The sequence below is a fragment of the Scophthalmus maximus genome, chromosome 18, assembly GCF_022379125.1.
Source record: "Scophthalmus maximus strain ysfricsl-2021 chromosome 18, ASM2237912v1, whole genome shotgun sequence".
Taxonomy (NCBI): domain Eukaryota; kingdom Metazoa; phylum Chordata; class Actinopteri; order Pleuronectiformes; family Scophthalmidae; genus Scophthalmus; species Scophthalmus maximus.
In genome coordinates this window covers 13,379,968-13,404,829 of record NC_061532.1, presented here as the reverse complement: position 1 = coordinate 13,404,829, position 24,862 = coordinate 13,379,968, and the positions used below count along the sequence as shown (strand labels likewise).

Sequence of the window (24,862 nt, the reverse complement as noted above, 5' to 3'; positions counted from 1 at the left end):
TTTTTGACTTAAATTCTTTTATTGATGTGTGTCGCAACCAGATTACAGAAAACATTTTCACAAACATCTGGCGATGTACAGGAAGCACTAGGTCAGAGAAGGCTGGCATACATAACCTTATGGCACTTTTCTGAGGTTCAAGGCTGCTGTCTGCACAACTGATCAGAGAAAGACGGTTGAAGATATTGGAATGTTGATAGGACAGGCAAATCTATCGATGGCTTATAATTATCAGTAAATTACATCACAAGTTAAAAATGTAGCTTTACAGGGAAAATAGCGTGTCTTCTAAACTATCTAAAGCTTTGCGTTTTAGTTAGTGTCACTATCGTGTGTTGACTCCTGGCTGCAGTAAGGTGCCTATGTAGCACATCTAACACCAAGTTGTATAATTTACTATTTGCTTAAAGGGTCATAGACAACATTTACATCATTTAGACTTAGGTCCCCCAACAGTGAGTCAAATGATTCACAGCTAGAACCTGAGTCGGAATTCTTCAGTGACAAGGGCGAGCTGTTATCTCACATCCAGCAACCACTACATGTACACGGGTAGAATGACTGGAAGAACCCTGGTAAACCTTTAACCATTAAATATCGTATCTTGCAGTGTAAACAATGAGTGTCAGTGTCCCTTATCTAGAATAATTAAAAAAGGATGAGTGCAATCCATACAGCAGCATTAGATATTATTCTCAAACCCTCTCCACGCACATGGCGATGCCCATCCCTCCTCCGATGCAGAGGGACGTCACGCCTCGACGCCCTCCGGTCCTCTGGAGCGCGTGCAGCAGCGTCACCAGCACTCTGCAGCCAGACATGCCGATGGGATGGCCCAGAGAGATGGCGCCGCCGTTTACGTTCACCTGGGGAATGGACGTAACGGATAACGTAATGTCAAGTGTTGCCGTGCGTAGATTTAACTCCTGAGGGACATTTTCACTTGATGAAAAAATGTGATTTGCAAATCTGCCAATTGACCTTGTCTACATTCAGGCCGAGCTCTTTGACCACAGCAACGGACTGGGCAGCAAACGCTTCATTGATCTCAAATAAGTCCACCTGGTCCAGCTTCCACCCTGCTTTCTCAACCTGTCGGGGGGGGGGGGGGGGGAGACCATTAATTCATATTAACAGTAGAAACAGATTGGCCATGTCTCACACGCCCTGATCACTACCGACTTCTCACCGCTTTCCTGATGGCCGGTACGGGTCCAGTTCCCATGATGGACGGGTCGAGACCGGCTTGAGCCCACGATACAATTCTGGCCATCGGTTTGATGCCACGCCGCTCGGCCTCTGACTGGCTCATCAGGACAGTTGCCGCTGCTCCGTCATTTATACCTGTAGCAAGCATTATAGAATGCGTCTCAGGAATTCAGTCATATTCAACCTCAATGTACACCACTGTTCATAAGCACCAACTGTCGAACCTGAGGCGTTTCCAGCGGTGACAGTGCCGCTGCTGTCCTTGACGAAGCAGGGTCTGAGTTTGGACATGCTGTCCGCGTTGCTGCCATGGCGAGGAAACTCATCCACCTTCACCTCCACTGGGCCTGAATGGGAAAGTACATTATAACAGTGCATACACACTGAGGACAGATTTTGTCGATTTCTCTGAAATATTTACTATAACTGAAAAGTATCCTGCCTTTTCTGGATGGCACCATGACGGGGACGATCTCCTGATCAAAATGTCCCGCTTTCTGCGCCGCCTCCGTTTTGTTCTGGGACTGGACAGCGAATCCGTCCTGCTCCTCTCGACTGACAGCCCACTGCTTTGCCACATTCTCCGCTGATAAAAAAAATACATAATACCATAACTGCGGTGTTGCCATAAAGCATTAAACCACTGGGTGTCGTGCGGAAACACCAGATAGATCCAGACCTGTGATACCCATGTGGTAGCCATGGAAGGCGTCGGTCAGCCCGTCAGCCACCACAGAGTCCTGCAGGGAGGCGTCGCCCATCCTCACGCCTGCTCTCATGTGCACTGTGTGAGGAGCCTGAGTTGTCAAAGGAGACAAACGGTTAGCTTAGGAAGTTTCCTGAATCTTAAAGTGACCCGGAAGTATTTGATCGGCAGCCATGATAAGAGCTGTTCGGATGCTCTAAACGCATGGAAAGGAGCTCCAATGCTTCCTTTCCTATCTCCTTTAGTATAGGTTAATACTGGACTTTCCTATGTGAAAGGAAAAGAGAAATAGACGCCCCACAATTAATTTCGGCAGCGATATTTAACATGACGCGCCATGCACGAACGTCCTCCTTTACACCTTTCCTTGACCTCATGGGGTTATCCACTGAGGTCAAGGAATAGTAGATAGGAAGGACACTTTGACCGCACCCCAGAACTGATATGTCTCCATTCTTAATTTCAGCCATAAACATCCACCCAGGGACATAATTATTTTTGGTGAGAACAGCAACAACTTGTCAATAATACCAGGGATCAAATATTTTTCACTTTCTTGAATGTGACTAGATGATTTTGTCATACATGAGAAAAAAACACAATATCTTAAGGTTTTGAACTGTTGGTCAAACAAAACAACACACTAGAAGACGTCGCCCCTCAATCGGTGGGAAGCTGCAACCGCCATTTTCCACTTTAACTTTATGTATACGTTGTCTGGACAAACAATTTTTTGACAGATCAAATCAGCAATGTAAATGATTATTAGTCGCATCAGAGCTGCTGTAGTCACACCTAGGGCTTTTCTTTCTTTCTTGTTTAGATACTAATGCTAATTAAACATACATTTTCGTACACACACGCAATCAATACTTTTTTCCCCTACTATATATACTACTCAAATATTACAAGTTACAAAGAAAAAAAGCTAATGTAAAACACATTACACACACAACACATATTTAAAATATGATGAGGGTTAGGGTTAGATTTAAAGAGTAAATAAGATTAGAAATCCAACCAGACTTTTAATGTCAGCTTTTGGTACTTGGAAACTGTCAATATTCAGTGTTACTGGACTCATAACTTCCATACCCAGATACTGCCTTATTGATTTTCATATTTCATATCACACTGTGACAGTATTTTGTCTCGTGACCTACCCTGCTCATGCTCTCCATGCCCCCTGCTACCACCACGGTGGAGTCTCCCACCTGGATGGACTGAGCTCCCAGACATACAGACTTCAGCCCAGAGCCACACACCATCTGGCAGCTCCAGGCCGGGACAGAGTAGGGGATACCCGCCGCGACGCTGGCCTGACGTGCAGGGTTCTGCCCCTGACCTGAAGGAGACGCCACAGAGAGAAAGTTAAGGAAAAAAAACTGCCAACGAGAGGTCAAATCCATCTCCACGTTGCTCAACAGGAATGTTAACATGATAACAAGTAATTAATGGCCCTTTTTTTTCTACCTGCTGTCAGGACGTGTCCCATGATAACCTCAGAGACCTCCTCTGGCCTCACCCCAGCCCGCGTCAGCACATCCTTGATCACGACTGAACACAGGTCATGCACAGGCACCGTGGACAGGGCGCCGCTCAAAGACCCTGTGTTACAATGAAGAGAAGGTATTGTAGTGTGAGCACTAGGCCTGACACCATAAGTACTTTTTGTCGCACAATATATTGTCCCAGAAATTATTACGCTATACAATATTATCGTCATTTTGAGACCATTTTTTGCTGCTCAGAGAAATGTTATCCAATGTTTAGCAACAAGCATTTTGATTTTTTAATTTCTAATTTTAAGAAATTAGTTCATAGTGAATAAAATTAAAATTGATTGTCAACAATACAGACACCGGTCTGCATGCTGTTTTACATTTTCAATGTGCTCCGCCCCCCACCCCCTCCACAAAATTAAAAAAACTGTTTGTGTGTCTAACTGAAGCAGCCAATGACAGGAAGCTCGTCCGCCGTGGCACTATGACCAGCCAGCCAATCAGCGGCCCGCACAATACTCCGGTAGCAAGAGCGGACCAATCAGAAGCGCCACGACACTCTCAAGTGACATCGACCACCTTATTTAATTAGACAAATTGTGACACCATGAAGTGCGATGAGATGTGTTAGTTTTACAGAAATACTACATTTCCAGTACATCTAATTTAACAGCAACATCTTAGAGCAAGACACGGACAGGTAGTGATGTCAGAGCCACTGTAATTTAACCGGCTGTTTTATGAATGAATGCGGTACGTATTGAGTATCTGACTTTTACCTATCGGTGTCCGCGCGGCAGAGACGATGACGACAGGCTCGGTGTTCATGTTGACGGGCGGCTGGTTGGAGTTTTTAAGTCGTTTACTACAAGCTGCTGCTGCTGCTGCTGCTGCTGCAATTCGGTCATAGATCCACACGGCACTGCGCTCTGTTGACACTGTAGCCTGTCTGTCAGCTCTGCGACTGGATGTTCAACTGTAAACCGGCGGGGGTGAAACGCACCACAGCGCCACCATGCGTCGTGGAGGTGTTCATTCATTAAATGTCTGCACAACTCAAGAGCTCCCATTTAAAATGTTTTATAAACATATAGTCTATCATGTTCTAATATTTGCATGTATTTTTCATTTCCAAATATTTTTTTTCCCATTATTCGTGATTTATTATACACACATACAAGCACAGCATATCAAAATATTCATCTCAAATTTAGTGTATTTTCTGTGCCACTCGGAAAAAAACTACATACGTAATACAAACCAACTTTGATTTTGTTTTTATATAAGTCTGCATTATTGTTCCCTTATTCCGCTTAAGTTCTTTTTTTTTTAGACAAAATCTTTAATATTGATTCTTCAGCTAAGCGAAAAGCTCATGTTTATGTAATATGTTTTCTTACTAATGTATCTGTGGCGTCTGGTAATAATGGGTTTCACTCTATAGTATTAAAAATCTTTATTGGTATTTGGTCAGTACATGAAAAGGACTGAAGTCAGAATAATATGAACATCGCATATAAACTACTCACAATTCAACAGGATCTTTTGAACAGATTTTTTTTTTGTCAATGAAAAATTAAAATTGAATAATAAAAAAAAAAACAGGCCAACATCTAAAAATGACCGTGGATATTGCAAAGCTACTTTAATTAAGTGATTTTACTGACTTCTGACGATGAGTTACAACACCAGATAACTGATTTCAGTGTCAAGAGCTCAAACAAGGACAGCGTAGACGTGCTCAAATAAAAAGCAGAATGAAACGGACTAGTTTTAAATCATACACCCACGCAATTCAAATCTAACATTAACCCTTTCCTGTTATATCCCCCCATTTAGCAACACAAATGTGACAGGAGGCATCACGCTAGGCAAAAGGGAGAAGGGTGAAAACAAAATATCTGGGACAGCAGTGCTGTGTTACAGACTATGCAGTTGTTGCCTTGTTTGTATATTGTATAAAAAAAAGAAAAGAAAAGACAGCACATGTTAAGGGTACATTACAAAACCGCACCATCGCTCATGCTGGAGTCCAGGCCGTTCTGAGTGTGCCGTGACCCCGCAGTCCTCGTGCCCTTGGTCACCAGGGCAGCCTTGTCCTCATGGGGGTCGGTGGTGGAGTCTGTGTCATTCGAATGCTGAGTCAATGATGTCTCGCTGCCTGTCGGAGAGTCCACGCTTTCGTATCCTGCACTCAGCTGGCTCCCGAAACCCACGGGTCCTCCAACTCTCCCTGCAGCAGTCTGATTCCCTGACGCCTCCTCTGAGTGGTTGGACAGTTTGGTCTCCGCTTCGCCGGGGCTGGAGACCATGGGGGACATGGGAAAGTCTTCCTCGGTGCTGCTGACCTCCCGGTACAGGCTGGGTGTAGTGGTCTCGCTCCTCTGGGATGAGTTGCCATTGCTTGGTCCATTGGAGACCCTCCCGTAGTCCTTGCCCACTTCAGAGGGTGCACTGGCCTGCTCGGGCTGGGCGGACGGATCGATGGATGAGCAGGAAGCAGTGGGTGAAGTCCTGCTGGGTCCGGGCAAGGCACCCTGAGTGTGAGACAGCTGCTGTCGGGTCTCTTTTAACTGCTGCTGCAGGACCAGGATGGTGCTCTGCATCCCCTCTACCTCCTCATCGAGCTGGATGATAAAGTCATTCAACTCTGGGGGGCGGGTGATGATGGTGAGAAACAGACACAAGAGAAAGTCAAAACTCAAATTAAACAGTAACAGTAACAATGTCATACATGTGATCTACAGTCAAACGCTCATGTTCTCACCATCTTGACTGCTCTTCAGCTCCTCACTGTACTTCTTCTGCAGGGCCAGCTCGGCCTCCAGCTGGGCGATGCGTCCCTGGGACAGCTGCCTGCCCAGCTCCTGGTTTTCCTGAATCAGCATTCGACACTTGGCCATCAGTTTCTTCCCCGTTTGGCTGTAAGGGAAACAAGTCTCACATCACACAGTGAACCAAGAGACAAACACAACAGGGAGAGACGGCATCGGATCTGTCTCAACCGTCTGACCCACTTTGCCACAGGCCAACAGAAACCCGCCAACCAGGCCATCCCTAACTGACTCTAGTCACCAAACAATTTTCATTATGTCTAATAGACTCCAAGCTCAAGATTAACTTATCAGCAACCAACAGACAGAAAGTGTATACAAACAAATAAAAATTATTTACTTGTAAATAGGGTCTTAACTGACTTAGATTATTCATAATTCATAGGACATCACTGTGGCCCACAACCAAAACAAGTAACCCAGATGCACACTTTAGTGGAGCTTAAGCACCTGTTGTTAGACTATAACTCACCATGCTGCATATTATATAAAAGTGCACTCGTAAAAAAAGAACAGTTACTACCAAATTTTCAAAATCCAAATGAACTCACTCGATGCCTGATTGTAAAGAACAAGCAGAATAACAAATGGAACACAGCAGAGTAATATCAGAATGACACACTACAAAACCCTTGACTATGCTGTAAAAAGAAAAGAAAAAGAAAAGAGGAAATGTACACTGCCCCACAAGTTTTTTGCGATCATCACTTTGAATACATGAGAGCAGGTGTTCGAAACATTCAAATCAATTTGCTGAGGGTGCTGCTTTCTCAACTTTACAACAGATCAGGGAATCCTGTGACGGTCCAGCACGCCTGTTCTTTTGATGTTAATTACGCAATTATTGTGATGAAGCTTTTAAAGGGAGCCCTAATCAATATGCTGAGAGATACAAACAATTTCAAAACCGTATCTGCAATCTGTAAATGCCTATGGAAGTCATCTGGCCAGAGGATAATGAAATATTAACAATAATGAACTATTCAGCAGCTGTACCATCTGAAAGCAGGACTCCATGTATGTACGTTACTCTAAAAAATAAAAAAAAGCAATGTCAGGCTCCTCTTTTCAATCGGTAGTAATCAAAACCGTTAATTTATCCAAGATGCTGTGTAGAACTGTCAACAGGCCCTACACACACTGCCATCTCAAATCTCACTGCCTCAATTACAAAACATCGGAGTGTAAATCATTATTGTTTTAAAAACAGGGAAAATATGACAGAATCCACCGTGTGCTCTTATTGTGAAAACAGTGGCTTAAGTTCTGTGCCACACTGGCGAGAAAGAAAACCGACTGTAAGTGATAATAATCCTTAACCGACTGTAAGTGATAATGGCTGAGGGAGAGATTGTGAGGTCAATCACAAAAATACACAGAAATACAATAAATACATCAACTCATAACATGACTTGTTAAAGACATTTGCATTCACAACTTCAAACAGGACTCAGTTCACCTACAGCAGTGTTTCAATGTGCACCCAAAGAATTACGCATAGCTTAAACTGTGATAATTACAGTGTAATTTTAGATCAAATATTTTAAAAAATCAAAGCCAAGCAGGCTTCTTGGTTCTCTCTCACTCTCTCTCACACACACACACACAGACGCACACACACTGCAGTAAGTGTTTGTTTCAGAGAAACAGGAAAAAGAAATGAAAAGGCAATGAAAAGAAACAAGTCACAAAATAAAACATGTAAATACACTCTACCGTGAGCGGGCCCATGTCCGCAGACACAGGCGACTGGACCCTCGTGTCTGAACCACAGTCCCCATGTGGACCGAGGATCTGGCTCCACCACGGTCTCAACATCATTTCTAGTGGCTCTTCCTCCCTCCAAAGTCTTACTTTTTAACTCCTAGAACTTTCCTCACGTTACTTCAATGTGTCTAGACTGTCCACAAAGTCTTTACGTTTCTCAGGCAGATTAGCGGGTATGTGTGTGGTGTAAATCCACAGTTAAATGTCTTTATAAACCGAGTATAGAAATTGTCTTTAAAAAGTTCAATTCCTGTTTTAGGCTAGGGATGGTCCCTGCCTGCCTCGACCCTCCACCATAACCCCCGTACTTAATATGTGAACTGTCTGGTTTGAGCTGAGGGGGTGGGGAGGGCGTATATCCGTGTCGGGAAGTGAGTGACCACCTCTTCAGGAACAGTCCGGACTCCTTCGGGCCCTTGGACGGCGAGGGGATACGAGGGGAGAGAGCTGAAACACAAGTGTCACCTGACCATACTGTCTTTTTCACGTTAGGTTATGTGATATGTAGCTGGCACAGTGCAAGAGTACAAAAAAGAGTTTTGTTTTGCAGTGAATGGCTTTCTGTAAAGTCTGAGTCTCGTGGTGAGTACAGCATGTGTCAGCCTTCCCCCCCACCATTGTTCCTGCATGCCTGCAGTGAGCGTGAGGGTGGGGGGCGTGAGGAAGTCTTGACTTTTTTTGAGGGGGGGAGTTATTTTGATTGTCTTTACCTATCAGGTGTAAATTTCCAGGCACTCAGTTCATTTTGGGCCTGCTCCAGTTTGTCTTTAGTCTGTTCCAGTTCAGCCTTCATTTTGAGGAAAAACAAGTTGATGGCTGGGTCCACCATGGACGACCGCAGTTGGGCCGCACTCGGCTGTTGGACTTGCTTGAGGTACTGGATCTGGGTCTGCAGGATAAAACAAACGGGTGTTAGTGACTAGAAAGGTGTAGTAATTTTTCTACTTATTAAGAACTTTTATTGTTTTGAAAACTAGTCATTTAGCTTGAGCTATCCCCAGTCTGAAGCAACATTAGCAATGTTCCCAAAATCAGATGACCAAATTCAGCTATATGTATTTAAGGTAATCAGGAGGCCGTTCAATATTATAATCAGTTATGAACTAGCCTGGGACCCAGATGAATTCTGGGAGCTCATTTCATTTGCTCTGTCTGACTCAGTCTGGGCCCCGCCATTGGAAAGTGATTTCCAACCGGCACAAATCATGTGACTTTTGTAAATAACCAAGATGGCTGCCGCTGATGATCAGGCATTTGACTAAAAGTATCTGATATTTTTTTTAATTTGCCCCACAAAAACGGCAACACTCGTTCACAGACATTGCGGAGTCATCATCACAGGCCTCTCCTCTCTGCTCTAGTCTGTTTACATTTTGGCGTTGCTCAACAGACGTCACGCGATTCGTTGCTCTCACTGGTTGTAGGTCAATCCAATTGCGTCCGGAGGCATTTTGACCTGCGTCCGTTGGTAACACCTCTTGAAAATCGAAAATTAACCGAGAGGCCACAGTCTGGCTAGTACCTGGATTTATATTTAAATGGTTTAAAAATTAAATACCTGATTCCATAGTTTGTCATAACTATAACGATTCGTCTTGGATCAAATCAAACCCATTTAAAATGTGTAATGACAGCAAGTGTTAGACACGAGTAGCTTTCCTGGACACATCCAGAAAATAATTTGAACTTAAGAAAAAGCATAGTTCAAGTTCAGTGCAACAACCAAAAACTCACCTGTCAAAGTCAGTTATGCAAAGCTCAAACTGATTTGATTATATTTACATTTAGAGATAAAAGGTGCAACTAATACGCCTCAAAACACAACAACCTGTTCGGCATTAAGGCAGCTCAGATATATATGGTCTCCTTCCACAAACGACTACTAGGTTCCAAGGTTAAAATCTTTCCGACCTCTATCTGGCAGCTCACGAGCTCACCTCCGCTGCCCTACAGGGATGACACGTGCTGCCATAAAGCCACAGGGTGATCCACTGAGCTGTCACTCTGATAAGAGCAAAGGATGCTCACACCATGTCGAGATATTGATTAGTTGTACGGCAGGAGAGAATTTAAATTTTTTAGATACATGACTGCCATTTTAAGTTAATCAATGAATGAAACGGCTGTTTTCTTTTTGCTGTTACATCTACTTTGTAGACTTTTTGTGATTAATCAGACTGACAACACACACTTAACGATTCTGACAAATTGTAATGTACATTTGTCAACTGGAGCACTAAACCTGTAATCAATTAAAATAAATAACAAGACTCACTAATGAGTAATGACAGTAGAGGTAAGATCAAGCCCCAGAGCAACTGGACTTCGCTTAGAATGAAATAAGAGTGGTTGAGTCTGGTACACTACTACTAACTCATCGGGGTTACAAAGGCGGGAGAATCTGTGAATGTGGAGAGCACGAGTTCAGTGCTGTGGTGGTCGTCGGTGCACAAACAAGTCTGCAAGAACAGCTGACACAATCAAAAGGACCCCATTACGTGTGCTCTATTTAGCGGAGGAATGGATACATACGGTGCATTCTTGCATCTCCTGCTCCTTGGTGGCAAGTCGCATGACCAAGATGTTCTCCCTGCGCGCAGACTCCTGCTGCTGCTGCTTGAGCTTCTCCTCCGACTCCTTGAGCCCCGTCACATCGTTGGCTGAGCCGTCCGGAGAGGAGCAGAAGAGCAAAACGCGTCAGAGGAGCAATCCCCCGCATGAACACAAACGGCCGAATGTCTCCATCCAGCACAGCGGTGTGTGCAGAAGCACTGTGATCGTGCCGCAGGGGGGGGTTCACAGCGGGCAGATATACTTACAACATAGCTCGGTGTATTTCGCCTCCAGGACCTGGACGTATGCTTCGTGCTGTTTCCATCTAAAAAGGGGGGGGGGGGGGGGGGGGGGGGCAGAAGATTTGTATACATCAGCTGCTCAAGAGACCTACCACGTAATAGTGACTCCCCCAGTTACACAGCTGTGATCTTTACCTCGTGCACAGCTCCTCTCTGGTCAGGGTCTTCATGTCAGATTCACTGAGGCGAACCTGAATGGGGGGGGGGGGAGAGAAAACAGGGGCCCTGGTTAACACATGGAAGCCCATCCGTCGACCAAGCTCATATTGAGGCTCGTGGTGCAGGGAGAAGAAAAAGACTCCCACCTTCTTGGGAAGAGGCTCCTCGTTCGTCATGGCGAAATCTGCGGGAGAGAAACGTGACAGGGGAGAGTCGGGCATTAATCGCAGCTCCGCCGGCGACTGCATCTCCTCCGGCGGCGATGCGCGGGGGGAACAACAACGACCTGCCTCGGCGGGAGCGGGGGGTGGCCCGGTGCGCGAGCGCCGAGTTAACCGGCCGAGCGCGCGACTCGCAGTCGCTCACACGGACGGTTACCTCGGGGCTGTCGGGTCCGGTGTGGGGGGCGGGCGGCGCTGAGGGACCGCCGGGATATAAAATGTGCTAACCAACGTTTCCTTTCACAACACATGGACAAAAGGGCTACGAGATCGAGATGCTGCGCCTCAGAGTGTTTCGCCCAATGTCGTCCCCCCCCCCCGGGCAGCGTGCGATTCTTGGCTCTGTTGTCGCCTCCTTGTTATCACAAAATGGCGGTGGAGGAAACGACTCCCTCCCTCTTGCGCTCCTTTTCCTGAAAGTAGCGGGCTCTCGACGGAACATGTCGGGCCTTCGACTCGTGGGAAAGCACTCACCAGGCCCGACTCTCTTTGGCGTTTTCTTCGACCCCCTCGGCGGCAGTTGGTCCCGTGGCGCGGCGCAAAATGGCAACTTCGTCGGACAGAAATGTGGCTGTGAAATTATATGCGGCTGCTGACTCGCTTCGGCGTAGGCACCATCATCGTCCTCACCGTCGGCAGGACAGAATGGCTCCGGCTGCTGCTGCAGAGTGCAACCGCAGAGACAGCGACGGGGAGCAGAGCTCTCACTCCGCGGTGATTTCCGTATCCTAAAAAAAAAAAAAAAAAAGCGTGGCTGAGAATGTACAAGAGTAACCAGGGGAAATGCTCATCGTGGTCAATAATAATAATAATAATTTTATTTATATAGCACCTTTCAGGAATTATCTTCACAAAGTGCTTCCACAAAAACATACAAATCACAGACATTTAAAATCAGCATTCCAAAAATAATGCGGTTTTCAGGTCACACATCTGTATAAAAAAAGGTATAAAAACACTACATAAAAAGACGACATCACATAAAAAGCAATTAATAGAAATGGGTTTTTAAAAGTGACTTTAAAGAAGGCACAGACTCTGCCAGCCTTATCTCCTCAGGCAGGGTTATTTCTAATGAATAGAGGTTTTTATTTTTTGTTTGTTTGTTTTTAGTTTTAACAAAGATATTCCCCCTCCAAACTACCCAGATAGATTTATAAAAATATAAATAATAGTGGCTATAAACTCTCACAAATTAAAAAAAATGAATCCAAACTTAGACACTGGATTCATTATATATTATATTTTATAAATATTTTATTTTCTCTCTCTCCCATGAATCACCTTGCAGACCCTCCAATTTATTTGTGACATTTTGTAGGGGCCCAACCCCTAGATAGGTACATTTACCTGAGTAAAGGATCTGAGGGCTTCCTCCACCACAGCTTGTCTGTATAAACATATTAGAAAGCTGTGTAGTTTAATGGAACAATTAGTCAATTGCTGGCTAGGAAAAAAAACAATCATTCATAATTTTGGTATTTGGTCAATAGTTTCAATATATAATAGACAATTAACAATTCTTTCCACCATTAATCTATCATAATAAACTGATAAGTACCGATTTTGGACTGTTATTGGTCTCATTTTTTTTTCAAGTCTAGAGTGATTCATTTGTCTTAATATAGACGATCTTTGGCATTGCCTCTGATATGGACGAAGAGACGTCCACGTGATTCTTTACTTTGCTGCTAGTCTAAACTAACAAATACTTGTGGGTATTACAATTATTATGGCTAAAGTGCTTATTTTACCCCGATTGCTCTCTTTTACCCCCACAATACCCTCTGCTGCACTCACAGCTCCAGCAGGGACTGGCTCAAACAGTGGCTGCAGCAGCTAGCTGTGGCTTTTCCGGTGGCAGCTGCAAGCTGCAAGCTGCCGCTGTTTGTGGTGGCAGCTGTTCATAGCCAGCTACCTGCCACAGCAGCAGCCACCGAACAGCCTCTGCAATTGCAGCTGTTTATAGAGGCTCGCTGCCACTGACCTGCAGAAGCTGCTGCATGCTGATCAACTACACTTGTTCATCACCGACCACAATTTTTTTTGACTTGGATTCACATATGTAAATACTTTTTAATTGAGATTTTTACACTCACCAACACTTTTAAACAAAATACCTGTGGTTGAGTATCATGTTAGTAAGATGGCTCCGGGTTGCAGCTGTCACCTTAACATGTGTATAACAAACAAACAAGCATGTTAGATTTTAATGTATTTTTCTTATTTGTAGAGAGAGAAGGGGCCAATTGTTGCCCTCACTAAGATGAAAGTACATACAATAAAGGTTGAAAAACAACTTTTACGGCATCATTACGTGAAAAACAACATTTCCCAGAGTGCATCGGTCACTCGACCAGACGCACTCTTTGCTGAGGCCTCGGAAAACCATAGAGAGGGGTGTGGGAAGGGTAATATGCGTATTCCAATATGTGTACATATATTTTTTTGACGTTTTAATCACACACATAATTATATATTAATCTATTGGTTTCCCCTGAGATGAGTCGTTGCTTCAGTTGTCGCAGCTGAAGGTTTATCTAATTCCGGCACACTCTCGTCAACACCCCTCCCCACTAGACGACAATGGTACGGTCGGCCGCGCCGTCAAGTTGAAAATGCTCACTTCAAGGGCAGTTATCATCATCATCAGCACGTCTCTCCGGTCCCGCGGCCACTGTCGTGAACATGCTTTGCAGAGTTGTTCAAATGCGCAGGTAACACTGACAACGACCACAACTAGCGACATTACCTCTGTGCAAAGTGTACACAATGAGCAAGGGCAGCTGACATCTGCCTAGCGAGTCGTTGTTCATGAACTTGAGACCGCTGAGCTAACAGTTAGCTTAGGCAGGGTGCTAACGTGTGTTAGCAGCTCGGCTAGGTGCGTTAGCCTGTGGCGCACCAGATAATAATACGATTGACTGTGTGGTATGTTTACTGGCCGTGGGAATATACGGACACATACATGGCTACGACCAGCTCATTCAGCACTAGACAACTCTGGACATTTAAGGTCATTTCCACAAACATAAGCTCAACAAACTGTTGTAACGTTAATTGCCAGATCTACCTGTTCCAGACTGTCTCTAATATTTGATATTTAGTATTTTCAATGTCACCGACATCGCAGGTAACCTTCGTTAGTTTTGGAAGACCTGCTCCTGCGCGTTGGCTACTTCAAACCTGACGAAAACCTATATGGTAATGTGATAGTTTGAAGTCATTCCCCTGTCTTTCTTGTCTTTTTTTCTTCTCAGGTGTGCAGCCACCCTCAGCCAATCTATAAACCAGGCAGCAGCAGCAGCAGCGAGGCACAAGCACACGCTCCCCGACCTGACCTACGACTATGGAGCCCTGGAGCCCAGCATCAACGCGGAGATTATGCAGCTGCACCACAGCAAACACCACGCCACATATGTCAACAACCTCAACGTGACCGAGGAGAAATATCAAGAGGCGCTGGCAAAGGGTAAAAACGCAAAGAGTTGTAGGGAAACAGATCGGCCGATGGCTACTGTTATAGATCCGATGTCGTCTAATTCACCCGGGTGTTAATTTGTGTTGTATTTCAGGTGACGTGACGGCACAGGTTGCCCTCCAGCCGGCTCTGAGGTTTAACGGGGGAGGCCACGTTAATCACACTATCTTCTGGACCAATCTTTCTCCAAACGGCGGAGGCGAGCCACAGGGTAAGGTTGAAGCTCATCTGAAACTGAGCTGGTCCTTCACAACTGTAAGGCAGCTCTCTTCCAGGTTATTTAGAAAATGTAAATGCCTTGAATACGTCAAGTTTTCCCAAAATGCTTTCTGATTTTGCCTCTTGATTGTAATGTCTAGTATGGATAGCACCTGTCTGGTTTTCTTTGCCTCATAGGGGAGCTAATGGAAGCCATCAAGCGGGACTTTGGCTCCTTCCAGACAATGAAAGAGAAGATGTCCGCCGCCACCGTGGCGGTGCAGGGCTCAGGCTGGGGCTGGCTGGGCTATGACAAGGAGAGTGGACGACTCCGCGTTGCTGCTTGTTCAAACCAGGATCCTCTGCAGGGGACAACAGGTCAGTGAAAAACAAACTATGAGCTGCAGAGGAAAACAGAAAACAGACCTGTCAACATGCATTTATACCCCCCCCCCTTTCCCGTCTGAAATAGAGTTGTCTGAAAAATGATCTTTTCTGATACTCAGGTCTCATCCCTCTCCTTGGTATTGATGTATGGGAGCACGCCTACTACCTTCAGTACAAAAATGTGCGGCCGGACTATGTTAAAGCTATCTGGAATGTGATCAACTGGGAGAATGTGACTGAGCGTCTTCAATCAGCCAAAAAGTAGAACCCTACCCTCAGACATCCCCAACAACCCGTCCCATCCCCGATCAAAGAGAAGTTGCAAAAAATTCTTAGTTTTACATTGCATGTCATGTCAATGATAATGATAATGATAATGTTTTTGGAATTCGAGATGGTTCACTTGCATTCAAGTTGCTTCCACTGACTTTGAAAATACTCTCTTTATTGTTGCAGATTACATTGTCCTTATGGGGAAAAAATGCACAAGTTGAAGCAAAATTAAAAATCATTTGCAAGTGCCCTTTAATCTCAGATCTTCCCTCAACAACCAGACTTATTTCGAAGCGCACAAAAAATAGCCAAGTTCCAAGTGAAAGGCTGGCTTTTATTTATCTCACTGAAATAACTGCTGACATATTCGTTGGCACATAACCAGAGGGCATATTCACTGTCAGAATAATCCACACTGAAAGCAATGTTATTGCAGTCCCATGTTATTGATGTATTATAATAAAGTTATAGGATTTCAGTGGTAAAAGCTTGATTACTTCATTTTTCACTTCACACTGTTTATGATATGTAAATTCCAATCCTCTAAGGTGCTTCCTAAACTGTTGTTAAAAGGTAAGAGCGTGTAAAATGCATTTTTGTCTTACCAAATTTGGTGAGGCATGTAAAAGTAATCAGAATTTGAGAAACAAGCACTTGAAAGTTTTCCCTGGCTTTGATTCCCAGCTTTCATCTCCACTACATTATCGCTATTTTAAAGAGATTTATTTCTTTATTTCTTTTCTAAACCACAGCCAATTTGGGCTTGGTCCAATCAGTAGATTTCAATCTCAGCAATGAAAACAGCACTTGCAGCGTCAACAAGATGCGCAAACAGTTGAGTATGGAGGCAATTAAATGCTATGTGAGGTGTACACAGTATGCTCATCTATGTATACTTGCTGACTTAAACTTCATGAACTGGATCCGACTTTATTAGTACGACTGCTGTATGATCTGTGCACTACTTTACAGTATTTCCAAAAGAGGGCAGTGTTTCCTAAGGTTTACTTCTAGGGACGCTCCTTGAGTTGTTTGTACACATTTTACTTTGTAGTAGAAATTTACTACCAAGCTAATTTAAATGACAAACATAGGGGTTGAATATAAATGCCACAGACATGCACTTAGAAAAGTTACTTAATCAACTTCTTCATGCTCTGAGCAGGTTTTAAATTAACCAGTGCATCGTGTGATGTTTGAATTTGTTTATATTCAATAAAGGAGTTTACCTTTAAAGTAATATCAAAGACAAGTTAACTGTATTCACACGAATGGCTTCCATTCGGTCCATGTCATGAAATCCAAGGCTCCTCTCTTCTAGTCAGTGATCAGGGAAGACTATAGTTTGCCAGTGGGAATGTCACATTCCAGAGATCTTTCCCCCTTCCTGGAGGTGGTGTCATGAGGAGAGGTGAACTCGTCTTCAGTGGACTCTGTGAGTTCAAGCACATGGTAGCCAGATTTTTGATTCTATTGAATCATGTGTCATGTTTGATGGACTGGCCAGCTCAGCAGAGTTACTGAATGAATCGATAAAAATGAAAATGTGGATTTAAACACTTTGTAAAGGGAACAGTGAATTATTACATAGTGGCGTCGCCTGACTGTTGTTACATGGATATTTTGACCGTTATATCTGGCCTTTCGGGACTCGACACTTCTGATGTGGCAGAAAGGCTGTGGGAACAGACAAAAGTATTGACAGCTAAAAACTCGGTTCAAATTTATCACAGCCATAAATATGAGCACACAAAGTTGAGGTAGTTTTAATTTGGAGAGACATTGCCAACCTTTAGTCTCCCCGTTTATAAGATGATGGTCCGTATAAATGTGGCCTACTTTCTGCATGTGTAAAAGTTTGGGTGTGCCAAAAATTATTTTTCCTCTTCCACAACTCGTAAAAATTATGGAACTCACTCAGGATAGAGTTTCTATAACCTCTGGAAGGGAAAAAGGGAAAATATTGGGGGGGAAATGTCTCAGTCATTGAGTTTAATTCCTCTCTGAAATCCGTCTTTCTTCTTTCTCTTTCTTTCACACTCCGTCACGCTCTGTCCAAAAAAAAACTGGGACAGAAACCTCTTTCGATGCAAAAAAATATGAAATTTCCATACACACACACGCGTCGAACTGTTTATCTATTTTTTTATTTATTTCAGTTTCCATCAGGCACCTGAGGAATGTCCATCCAATTTAATATGGGACATATGACGTGTTTTTAATATGTTGATCAGTTTTAAGAGAAACCTTTTTAACCTTTTTCCTTTTAGATTTCTTCAAATACAGACACAAACACTTCATTGGTAATTCGAGCTCTGCTGTTGGTTTCAGATCACTTCAAATGTGAAACTGGATGAGTTAAAATCAGAGCACTTATGTGGCACATCATGAAAAAAAGGGAAAAGCTTGAAACTCATTCACACCTACAGTGAAAGATCAATACTCGTCATGTTGATGGAGGTCATCATCTTCAGTCTCTCCCCTGCCTCCCCATCCCTTGCAGCTTCGTCATCACATTTCCACACACCCACCATACAATCCTCGGCCCTGCAAAGCCGTCCTGCATTGTTTCCTGGTGTGAATCCGCCAGTGCTGCCGTTTGCCCCTATGCACAAGCTGTCATTGTCCCATTTGGACTGAAAAGCCATTAGAAATCAAAAAAAAAACTGCAGTGTCAACAGTAAGGAGGTAAAAGTTTTTCCAGCGTTCGTCGTCCGTTGTTCCTGGCGGAGAGGGTGACGGAGCTGAATTAAGGGCACCCGTTTGGGCCTGAGCCCTGAGACTAGGCGCTGCTTTGCCAGGAACCAGACATTTCAATGGGTCTGAGGCAGCTGGGTTTTGTGGTCTGGTTTGACACCGCAGGCTGACAGGGTGATTGATTGGTCTGGCCCTGCTGAAAAGACCAGAGAGACAGAAAAGCATCCTCCAAGGGCTCGAATAAAGTGTAGGTGCATATGTTAAAATGTCTACACCTGAATATCTCTCTCTCTCTCTGAAGACAGACTTGTGTGCTTAAAAGAGAAGAGAGGAGAAGATTGTTTAAGCAAGAGGGCGTGACTGCGTCTGGATAATCCTTCTCCGTTATGTAACAAGTCACTTGGACTAGTCGGTCGAAAGGCTTGTGGACATCGTTCAGGCAGCAGAGTGTGATAAATCACCGCAGGCCCCGGGGTCATTGGGGTTTGTGTGGGATTGATCCAAGCTTGACAAATCCACACGGAGATCACAGACTTTTCTTTTTGAAATTTTTTTTTTTTGAAATCTCCGCTCACAGCCAAACATGGTTCATACTTGAATACAAAGTGAGAACTAAGAGGCCTGTATTCATAAAATGATTGCATGGGTCTATAAATAATTTTTACAGACTTGTGAATTTGTTATACTGGAGCAGCTTAAAAGCTTTATAATCCCTGCACCTTGTTCTGGAAAAGTTGTCAGGATGTTGCCTGTATATTCTCTTTCCATATCCACAATGTCTGTAGCGGGCCTCCTCCACTTCTGCACTGTTCATCTTGGCGATGAAGCCCTGTTGGATTTGGGCTCAATAATCCCATTGGATTTAATCAAGAGAGCGGATATGTTTTTCTGTCAAAATCTGGCCCGTCTTCTCTCGCATCCTTTGCTGAGAGTCAGCACTCCGGCGATCTCCTTTGGCCGGGCACTCGGGATGTCAGAGGGGGAAAAAGACGTGGAGAGAAACTGGAGGATACCCAAAGACTATAGTACTGTCGTGCAATAAGGTGCCTTTGCGTGCAACAGACTTGGTTTCCTTGAGATGTCCACTAGTATTCCCAAAGGGTGTAACAGACAACACTAGTGGTCATGTTTAAAATCATATCAGCCTCTCTAGGTGGCTTGTTACAACAACCGATTTCCATAAACACAAAAGATCAACCCCTCCCTCCTTCCCCTTTCCAGGTATCCTCAGTTAAGTGTAGATGGTAGACAGTAGCCGGAGAGGGAACTTCTTTGGTTTCTCCAGCGAGGGAAGAGCCAAAGTTGCCGTTGAATCACCCCTTGACTCGAGGATTTACTGCTGATTTACTCAAACATAAACACAAATTTAGCTGGAGATTATTGTTAAACGGTAGGTTTTTCAATGCAGGCTCTGAATGAGAGATGCATTTGAGAGGGAAAATCTAATTTCTATCTATATTAACTAAGCTAGTCAGCCATAGAAAAGACTACATTTAAGATTTGAGTTAATTCTTTCACGAGCCTCTTCTTCCGCTCCGTGCACTGCTTACAGTACAGTACGGTTTCTGGGTGATTATGTCTGAAGCGATCTCGATGTAGTTTTGGCTCCATTAGTATATATATATATCACTTACATACACACTTTGGCCTCTGAAAACTTGTCTGATGTCTACGGAATGTTTGGTACCAGTTCAGAGTATGAGCGAGGAAAAGACCGCAAGCGGGGAAAGATCAAAGAATCGAAGACCTCATCACCAGTTTCTCTGTTTTCCACAAAGTGATTGAGCAACAGACGGGGGACGCGCGCGCGACAAGCTGCTAATTTTTTCGGAGAGCACGTGTGGAGATTTTTATGACTCTCACGGAATCCCATGGTTTATATCATTGATCATTAAATACGTCCACAACATCAGGAATACCGAGTTTGGATACTACAGTGTCACACGACAGGGCGTAGGGCGGCACTTTCTCTGGGCGGCACCATCTCAGTGTGCCACGTGGAGGCATGCCTATCAAAAAGTAACTAAGGTTTGGATGAAATTGCGATTTCTTTATGGTCTAAATTTGGTAATTATGGGTTATTCGTATTTATGCAGCCACAACTGAAAATATAAAACTATTATTGTATTTGCCCTATTTTCTTCAGACGTGCAGCTCATCCAAAGGGGAAATTGGTGCAATTGCCCAGGCAACTTTAGCCATGGGCCTTAATCCAGAGCAGGGTTGTGACTATAATCAACATGGTTGAAGAAAAGGCGCCCTTTTTATTTATCTAGTCATTATTTTCGGGGATATGTGCAAAAGTAGTGGTGGACGTTGGTCTCTGCTGGCAGTGGCTGATGAGGTCATTGCCCAACTAGGTGTAGATTTCTTGAAACCATTGCAGATTTCAATGTTTGAGAATTTATAGATATCTGATGAACTATAGGATGATATGATTTTTATGAGGATACCTTAAATTTGTTCATAAGAGAACTGTTACCAAAATGTGTACTGAGCCGAAGAAACTCTTTCTAAATTACATGGGAAATATCTCTCTGTACTAATTTCTTAATTTATTGGTGTACACTCCTACGCCAAAGTATCCATAATACACTAACATCAGCGTACAATCTGATTTATCAGTATTGCTCTTGTTATATGATATCAATACATGGGATTATTTTATTATTTGATTCCACTGTCAACATAAAAGAATACTCTCAGAAAAGAGATAAATCTCAAACAAATGATGTGATCGGATGTCTGACATTTATATTAAAACTTATGTTAAAATATGCACATGCTATAGGTAATAACACGGAGCAACACACCCAAGCAACGGATTCCAGTCTGGAACAGGACAGGAGAGTCAAGATGTTTCAGCTTTGAGCCTGACCAGCGGTATCCAGAGCAAAGTTGAATGTTCATGAGTGCACATGAGATGGAACAAGACATAAATTCTATTAGCAGTTCCGCACATGCCAACACGCTGAGCTATGATGGCTGTACATTTTCCCTCTTAACCTTTACCAATTCACGGTGGAAACCTGGCGGTGTCAGCGGCGGCGGCAGGAGCTTTTCTCCGGGGAGGTGGAATGAAGAAGAATCTCCTCATAACGTATCGACTGAAAAAAAAAATCAGGCCCTTTGACAGATGTGCAGGCAGGAGAAATAAGAAAACACAAAATGAGTTGACGTTTACTGTGAGTACTTACATGTCTCCTGACTAAAAGGGATATCATCAAAGGATGAAGGCACTAGACGAAGAGTCGGAGGATCACCTTTCTGATTAATATTTGTCCCGAGGTGGACATGAATGTTTTCACCAAATTTGATGGTAAACATTTCTCTTTTTTTGAATTTTAATCTGAACCAACAAGTGGCAGTGCCATTTGCCATTTGTCAACATTTGCCCGGTGAAGACTTCAGCCAGTAAACGTGGACAGACAACCTTTTCATTTTAAGAACAATAACTGACAACTGAGAATCTTCACAGAAAACTATCAACTTATCATCTGAAACCCTGATGTATATAGTGGAATTCAATAATCACAGCAACCAACCAACCATTTGAATCTGAAAAAAGCCGCTCTTAACTTAACTGACCTCATATGTCATACGTAATGAGATCATGCTGGACGGCCGAGATGGTTGTCTGTACTTTTCTTTCTTTTTTTTGCAAGAATCCATCAGAATCCATTCATCATTCTGCTCTGTTATATTTCATTGTCAGCCTTAAACACATCTCCACATGGAAAAACTAGGAGCAGAGACCGGCCTGGAAAAAATGACTGAGTCACAGCAGAAGGTATTTTTGCAAAGAGAAGAGGGGAAAAAAAGAAAAAGACTTGAGGTCAAAAGCTACTTCAAATGTCACAGTGGTAGCTTTTTTCACCTCATCTCCACTGAGTCTGAAAGAATAATTGAAAAAGATACGTTTCCCATGAAGAAACAGCAGTTTTCAGTCTGAGGAGAGACTTTTAGGTCCTTTTCAATTTGTTTTCAATTTCCCTTCCTTGTCCGGATTCACCTGCTGTGGGCCCTCACGAACCTTCAGTGCTTTTTGAAATGGTGAGCAACTAACAGTGTCCAGAATGACGAAGAAAGTCTAGACCGCAGCTCCGTGACAAGACCCGGCATTTGATTTGTCGATCAATTTAATAAAACCCTTGAATGTGGCAGTGCTGGTTGCTTGTGGGGGAAGGAAGGTGTGTGTGTGTGTGTGCGCGCGTGCGCGTGCGTGTGCGTGTGTGTGAATGTGTGTGTGTGTGTGTGTGTGTGTGACCAGAGAAGATGTGGAGCGAGATGAGATCTGGATAGCGTGAAGGGTCAAGTCTGGAGTGGGCAAAGGTCAAGGTTAGACTCGGTTATATAAGAGATAAATATTCACTCTGTTGGTGTGTGTGTGTGTGTGTGTGTGTGTGTGTGTGTTGGCGTGTGAGATTCTCTCTGCCAGGGGATTTTCCATAGTCACTGCTGTGTTCAGAACCAGATGCAAGATTGGCAGTCGAACCAGTAGTCGGGTAGAAAAATCGGCACCTCAAAGCATTCCCCCTGCTGTCCCAGCTAATTTCACACTCACCCACTTTCTCACTGACTCTCCTCCTCTCGATACGACCTCATCGGCCGAAACCGACTCTTTGTTGTGCAATTCTTCTAGTCCCACAGCACTGTTTCGGCTCCTGTTTCTTTTCTCTCTTTTCCTTCTCCTTTTCTTCAAGGATTTTCTGGCTCCGGCTTAGTCTCGAGCTCAGTTTAAAACTAACTTCCTCATTCACGTCAGTGTTTGAGAGACACATTTCGTGCATATTATTCCCTTTTCTGAAAACTTTGATTCAACTAATAAGTAATTCATTCTCTCACCTTCCTTGCCCCCCCCCCCCCCCACACACACACACTCCCTCTCCTGCTCTCCGTCCATGTGAGGTGAATCAGCATCAGTGGAACTCTTACTGGCAGCACGTGAGTGACCTCATCCTCACACAAACAGGGCACCGTGAAGGACCTCAGCGCTATGCAGGGGTTAGATCAACAAACACACACACACACACACACACATTGCACATTGTAAAAATGTATTTTTCATATGTGCACGGACACACTCACATTAACACATAAGTAATTACTTTCATACTTGCTGGAATTCCACCGAGGCTTCGAATAAACAGTCAGGCTAACAGAGAGCCACCGCGAATGTAACTATGGAAGAACATGCAGTCAACATTACATCAGCTTTTTGAACGCCTCATTAATGCCATAAACCAAACTCTGCTGCAAACTGCAGGGACTTGTGATAATTCTTTTGTGGGTTTGTCATGACAAAGTGACCCCCTGTCACATTACACTTCTCATCCATTGTACACATACAAATATTGACTCGTAGTCACATAGCTTTTGGATGCATAGATTCACCGTGTCCCTATAAAGTTGCACCAACAAAAGTTATAAACATGCACTCATTTTTTTTTGTCCCTCCCGCGCGCTTCCGTCCGTTGGCGACTCGTCTTGCCTCAGTCAGCTCGTTCAGACGGCTCCTGTTGTGATGTGACTTTTTCCAATCCAGAGCTGTGGGACTCTGCCAGGAGGGGCCCACGCTTTCACAGCATCTCCTGGTTCCACAATTGAGCATGTTTTGTTTTAGTGCAGAGTGATCAACAAGACATTAAGTAAAAATATTGCTTTGGACGCCTCCTTGGGAAAAATGCATTCTAATTTTTCCATTTATGACTTCCCTTCAGTGTGAGATGGCTTTTCAAGATGCGATGTTTTTTCTCCTTCTTTAGAGTCCAGATTTAGTGCCGATGTTTGTTGCCAAGAAAGGAAGAGAACCACACACATATCTTCAGTCCCCAGTTTCAAGACTTCGGAGACATTGGACAACTCTGATGTCTGGACCGAGCATCACTTCCTTTGAGTCGATGGGTGTAGTTGGCTTTGTGTCTGCTTATGCATTGTCGCTCGTGTCCATATTGTTTGCGTGTGATCTTTTTGCAGGCGCGCGGCCAGCGGATGCCTGCACACAAGGGAGCACTTGTCTCTCTGTTTATCCCACATCTGTTAGTGTCCCTCTGCGCGTAAATAAATCCCGTCCCCGAAGTGCTTTTCCGATGGCAGTTAAATGATAAGTAACAACGTCTATCATGTCGCACAAGGACCAAGCTGATTATGTACTTGAGCGAATCTACCAGCCATAAAATCCGGATTGTTGTTCTGCTGCGTCTGTCTGTTTGTTTCCTCAGCCACTGGCAAAATGGCTGTTAACATTTACAAGCCCCAAAAAGTCAGACAGGGTGTGGGCGGGCACAAACGTGTCGGAGTAAACGGAGAGCGAAGTGTAAAAAATTTCGCCACGCCCAAGGCAAGTGTTGTAAGGAACAGCTCTTCACATTGGCTTTAGCTTCACCAGAGGAGTTTTGACATGAGGAACAATGCAGATTGCCACGAGTGAGTCGGATTGGCGCGTCTTTCGATTGGCTCACCCGACAGCATCTCGGCTGTCCCGCGCTACCCGTGCGCGTCGCTCGGGCAGGTTCGGACAAACGCGAATAATTATTTGCCACAACTGTTTTCTGCCCCGTTTCAGGCCAAGGG

The 24,862-nt window shown here is 44.1% G+C and overlaps 3 protein-coding genes across 3 annotated transcripts; 1 reads left to right on the top strand and 2 right to left on the bottom strand.

Annotated features, from left to right (window-relative positions):
* On the bottom strand, positions 1-4,379 carry acat2 (acetyl-CoA acetyltransferase 2). The gene is made up of 9 exons (XM_035617517.2): positions 4,197-4,379; positions 3,389-3,523; positions 3,079-3,260; positions 1,889-2,006; positions 1,652-1,795; positions 1,434-1,556; positions 1,190-1,344; positions 982-1,092; positions 1-866 (listed from the first exon to the last, which is right to left on the bottom strand). The coding sequence occupies exons 1-9, from the start codon at positions 4,243-4,245 to the stop codon at positions 696-698; spliced, it is 1,188 nt and encodes a 395-aa protein (XP_035473410.2). The 5' UTR covers positions 4,246-4,379; the 3' UTR covers positions 1-695.
* A 479-nt stretch (positions 4,380-4,858) lies between these two features.
* Positions 4,859-11,945, bottom strand: LOC118290117 (WT1 associated protein). The gene is made up of 8 exons (XM_035617516.2): positions 11,728-11,945; positions 11,179-11,216; positions 11,009-11,064; positions 10,838-10,896; positions 10,551-10,678; positions 8,729-8,907; positions 6,185-6,339; positions 4,859-6,067 (listed from the first exon to the last, which is right to left on the bottom strand). The coding sequence occupies exons 2-8, from the start codon at positions 11,206-11,208 to the stop codon at positions 5,418-5,420; spliced, it is 1,257 nt and encodes a 418-aa protein (XP_035473409.1). The 5' UTR covers positions 11,209-11,216; positions 11,728-11,945; the 3' UTR covers positions 4,859-5,417.
* Positions 11,946-13,816: 1,871 nt separating this feature from the next.
* Positions 13,817-16,079, top strand: sod2 (superoxide dismutase 2, mitochondrial). The gene is made up of 5 exons (XM_035617519.2): positions 13,817-13,970; positions 14,514-14,725; positions 14,829-14,945; positions 15,131-15,310; positions 15,439-16,079. The coding sequence occupies exons 1-5, from the start codon at positions 13,942-13,944 to the stop codon at positions 15,582-15,584; spliced, it is 684 nt and encodes a 227-aa protein (XP_035473412.1). The 5' UTR covers positions 13,817-13,941; the 3' UTR covers positions 15,585-16,079.
* The last annotated feature ends 8,783 nt before the right edge of the window (positions 16,080-24,862 follow it).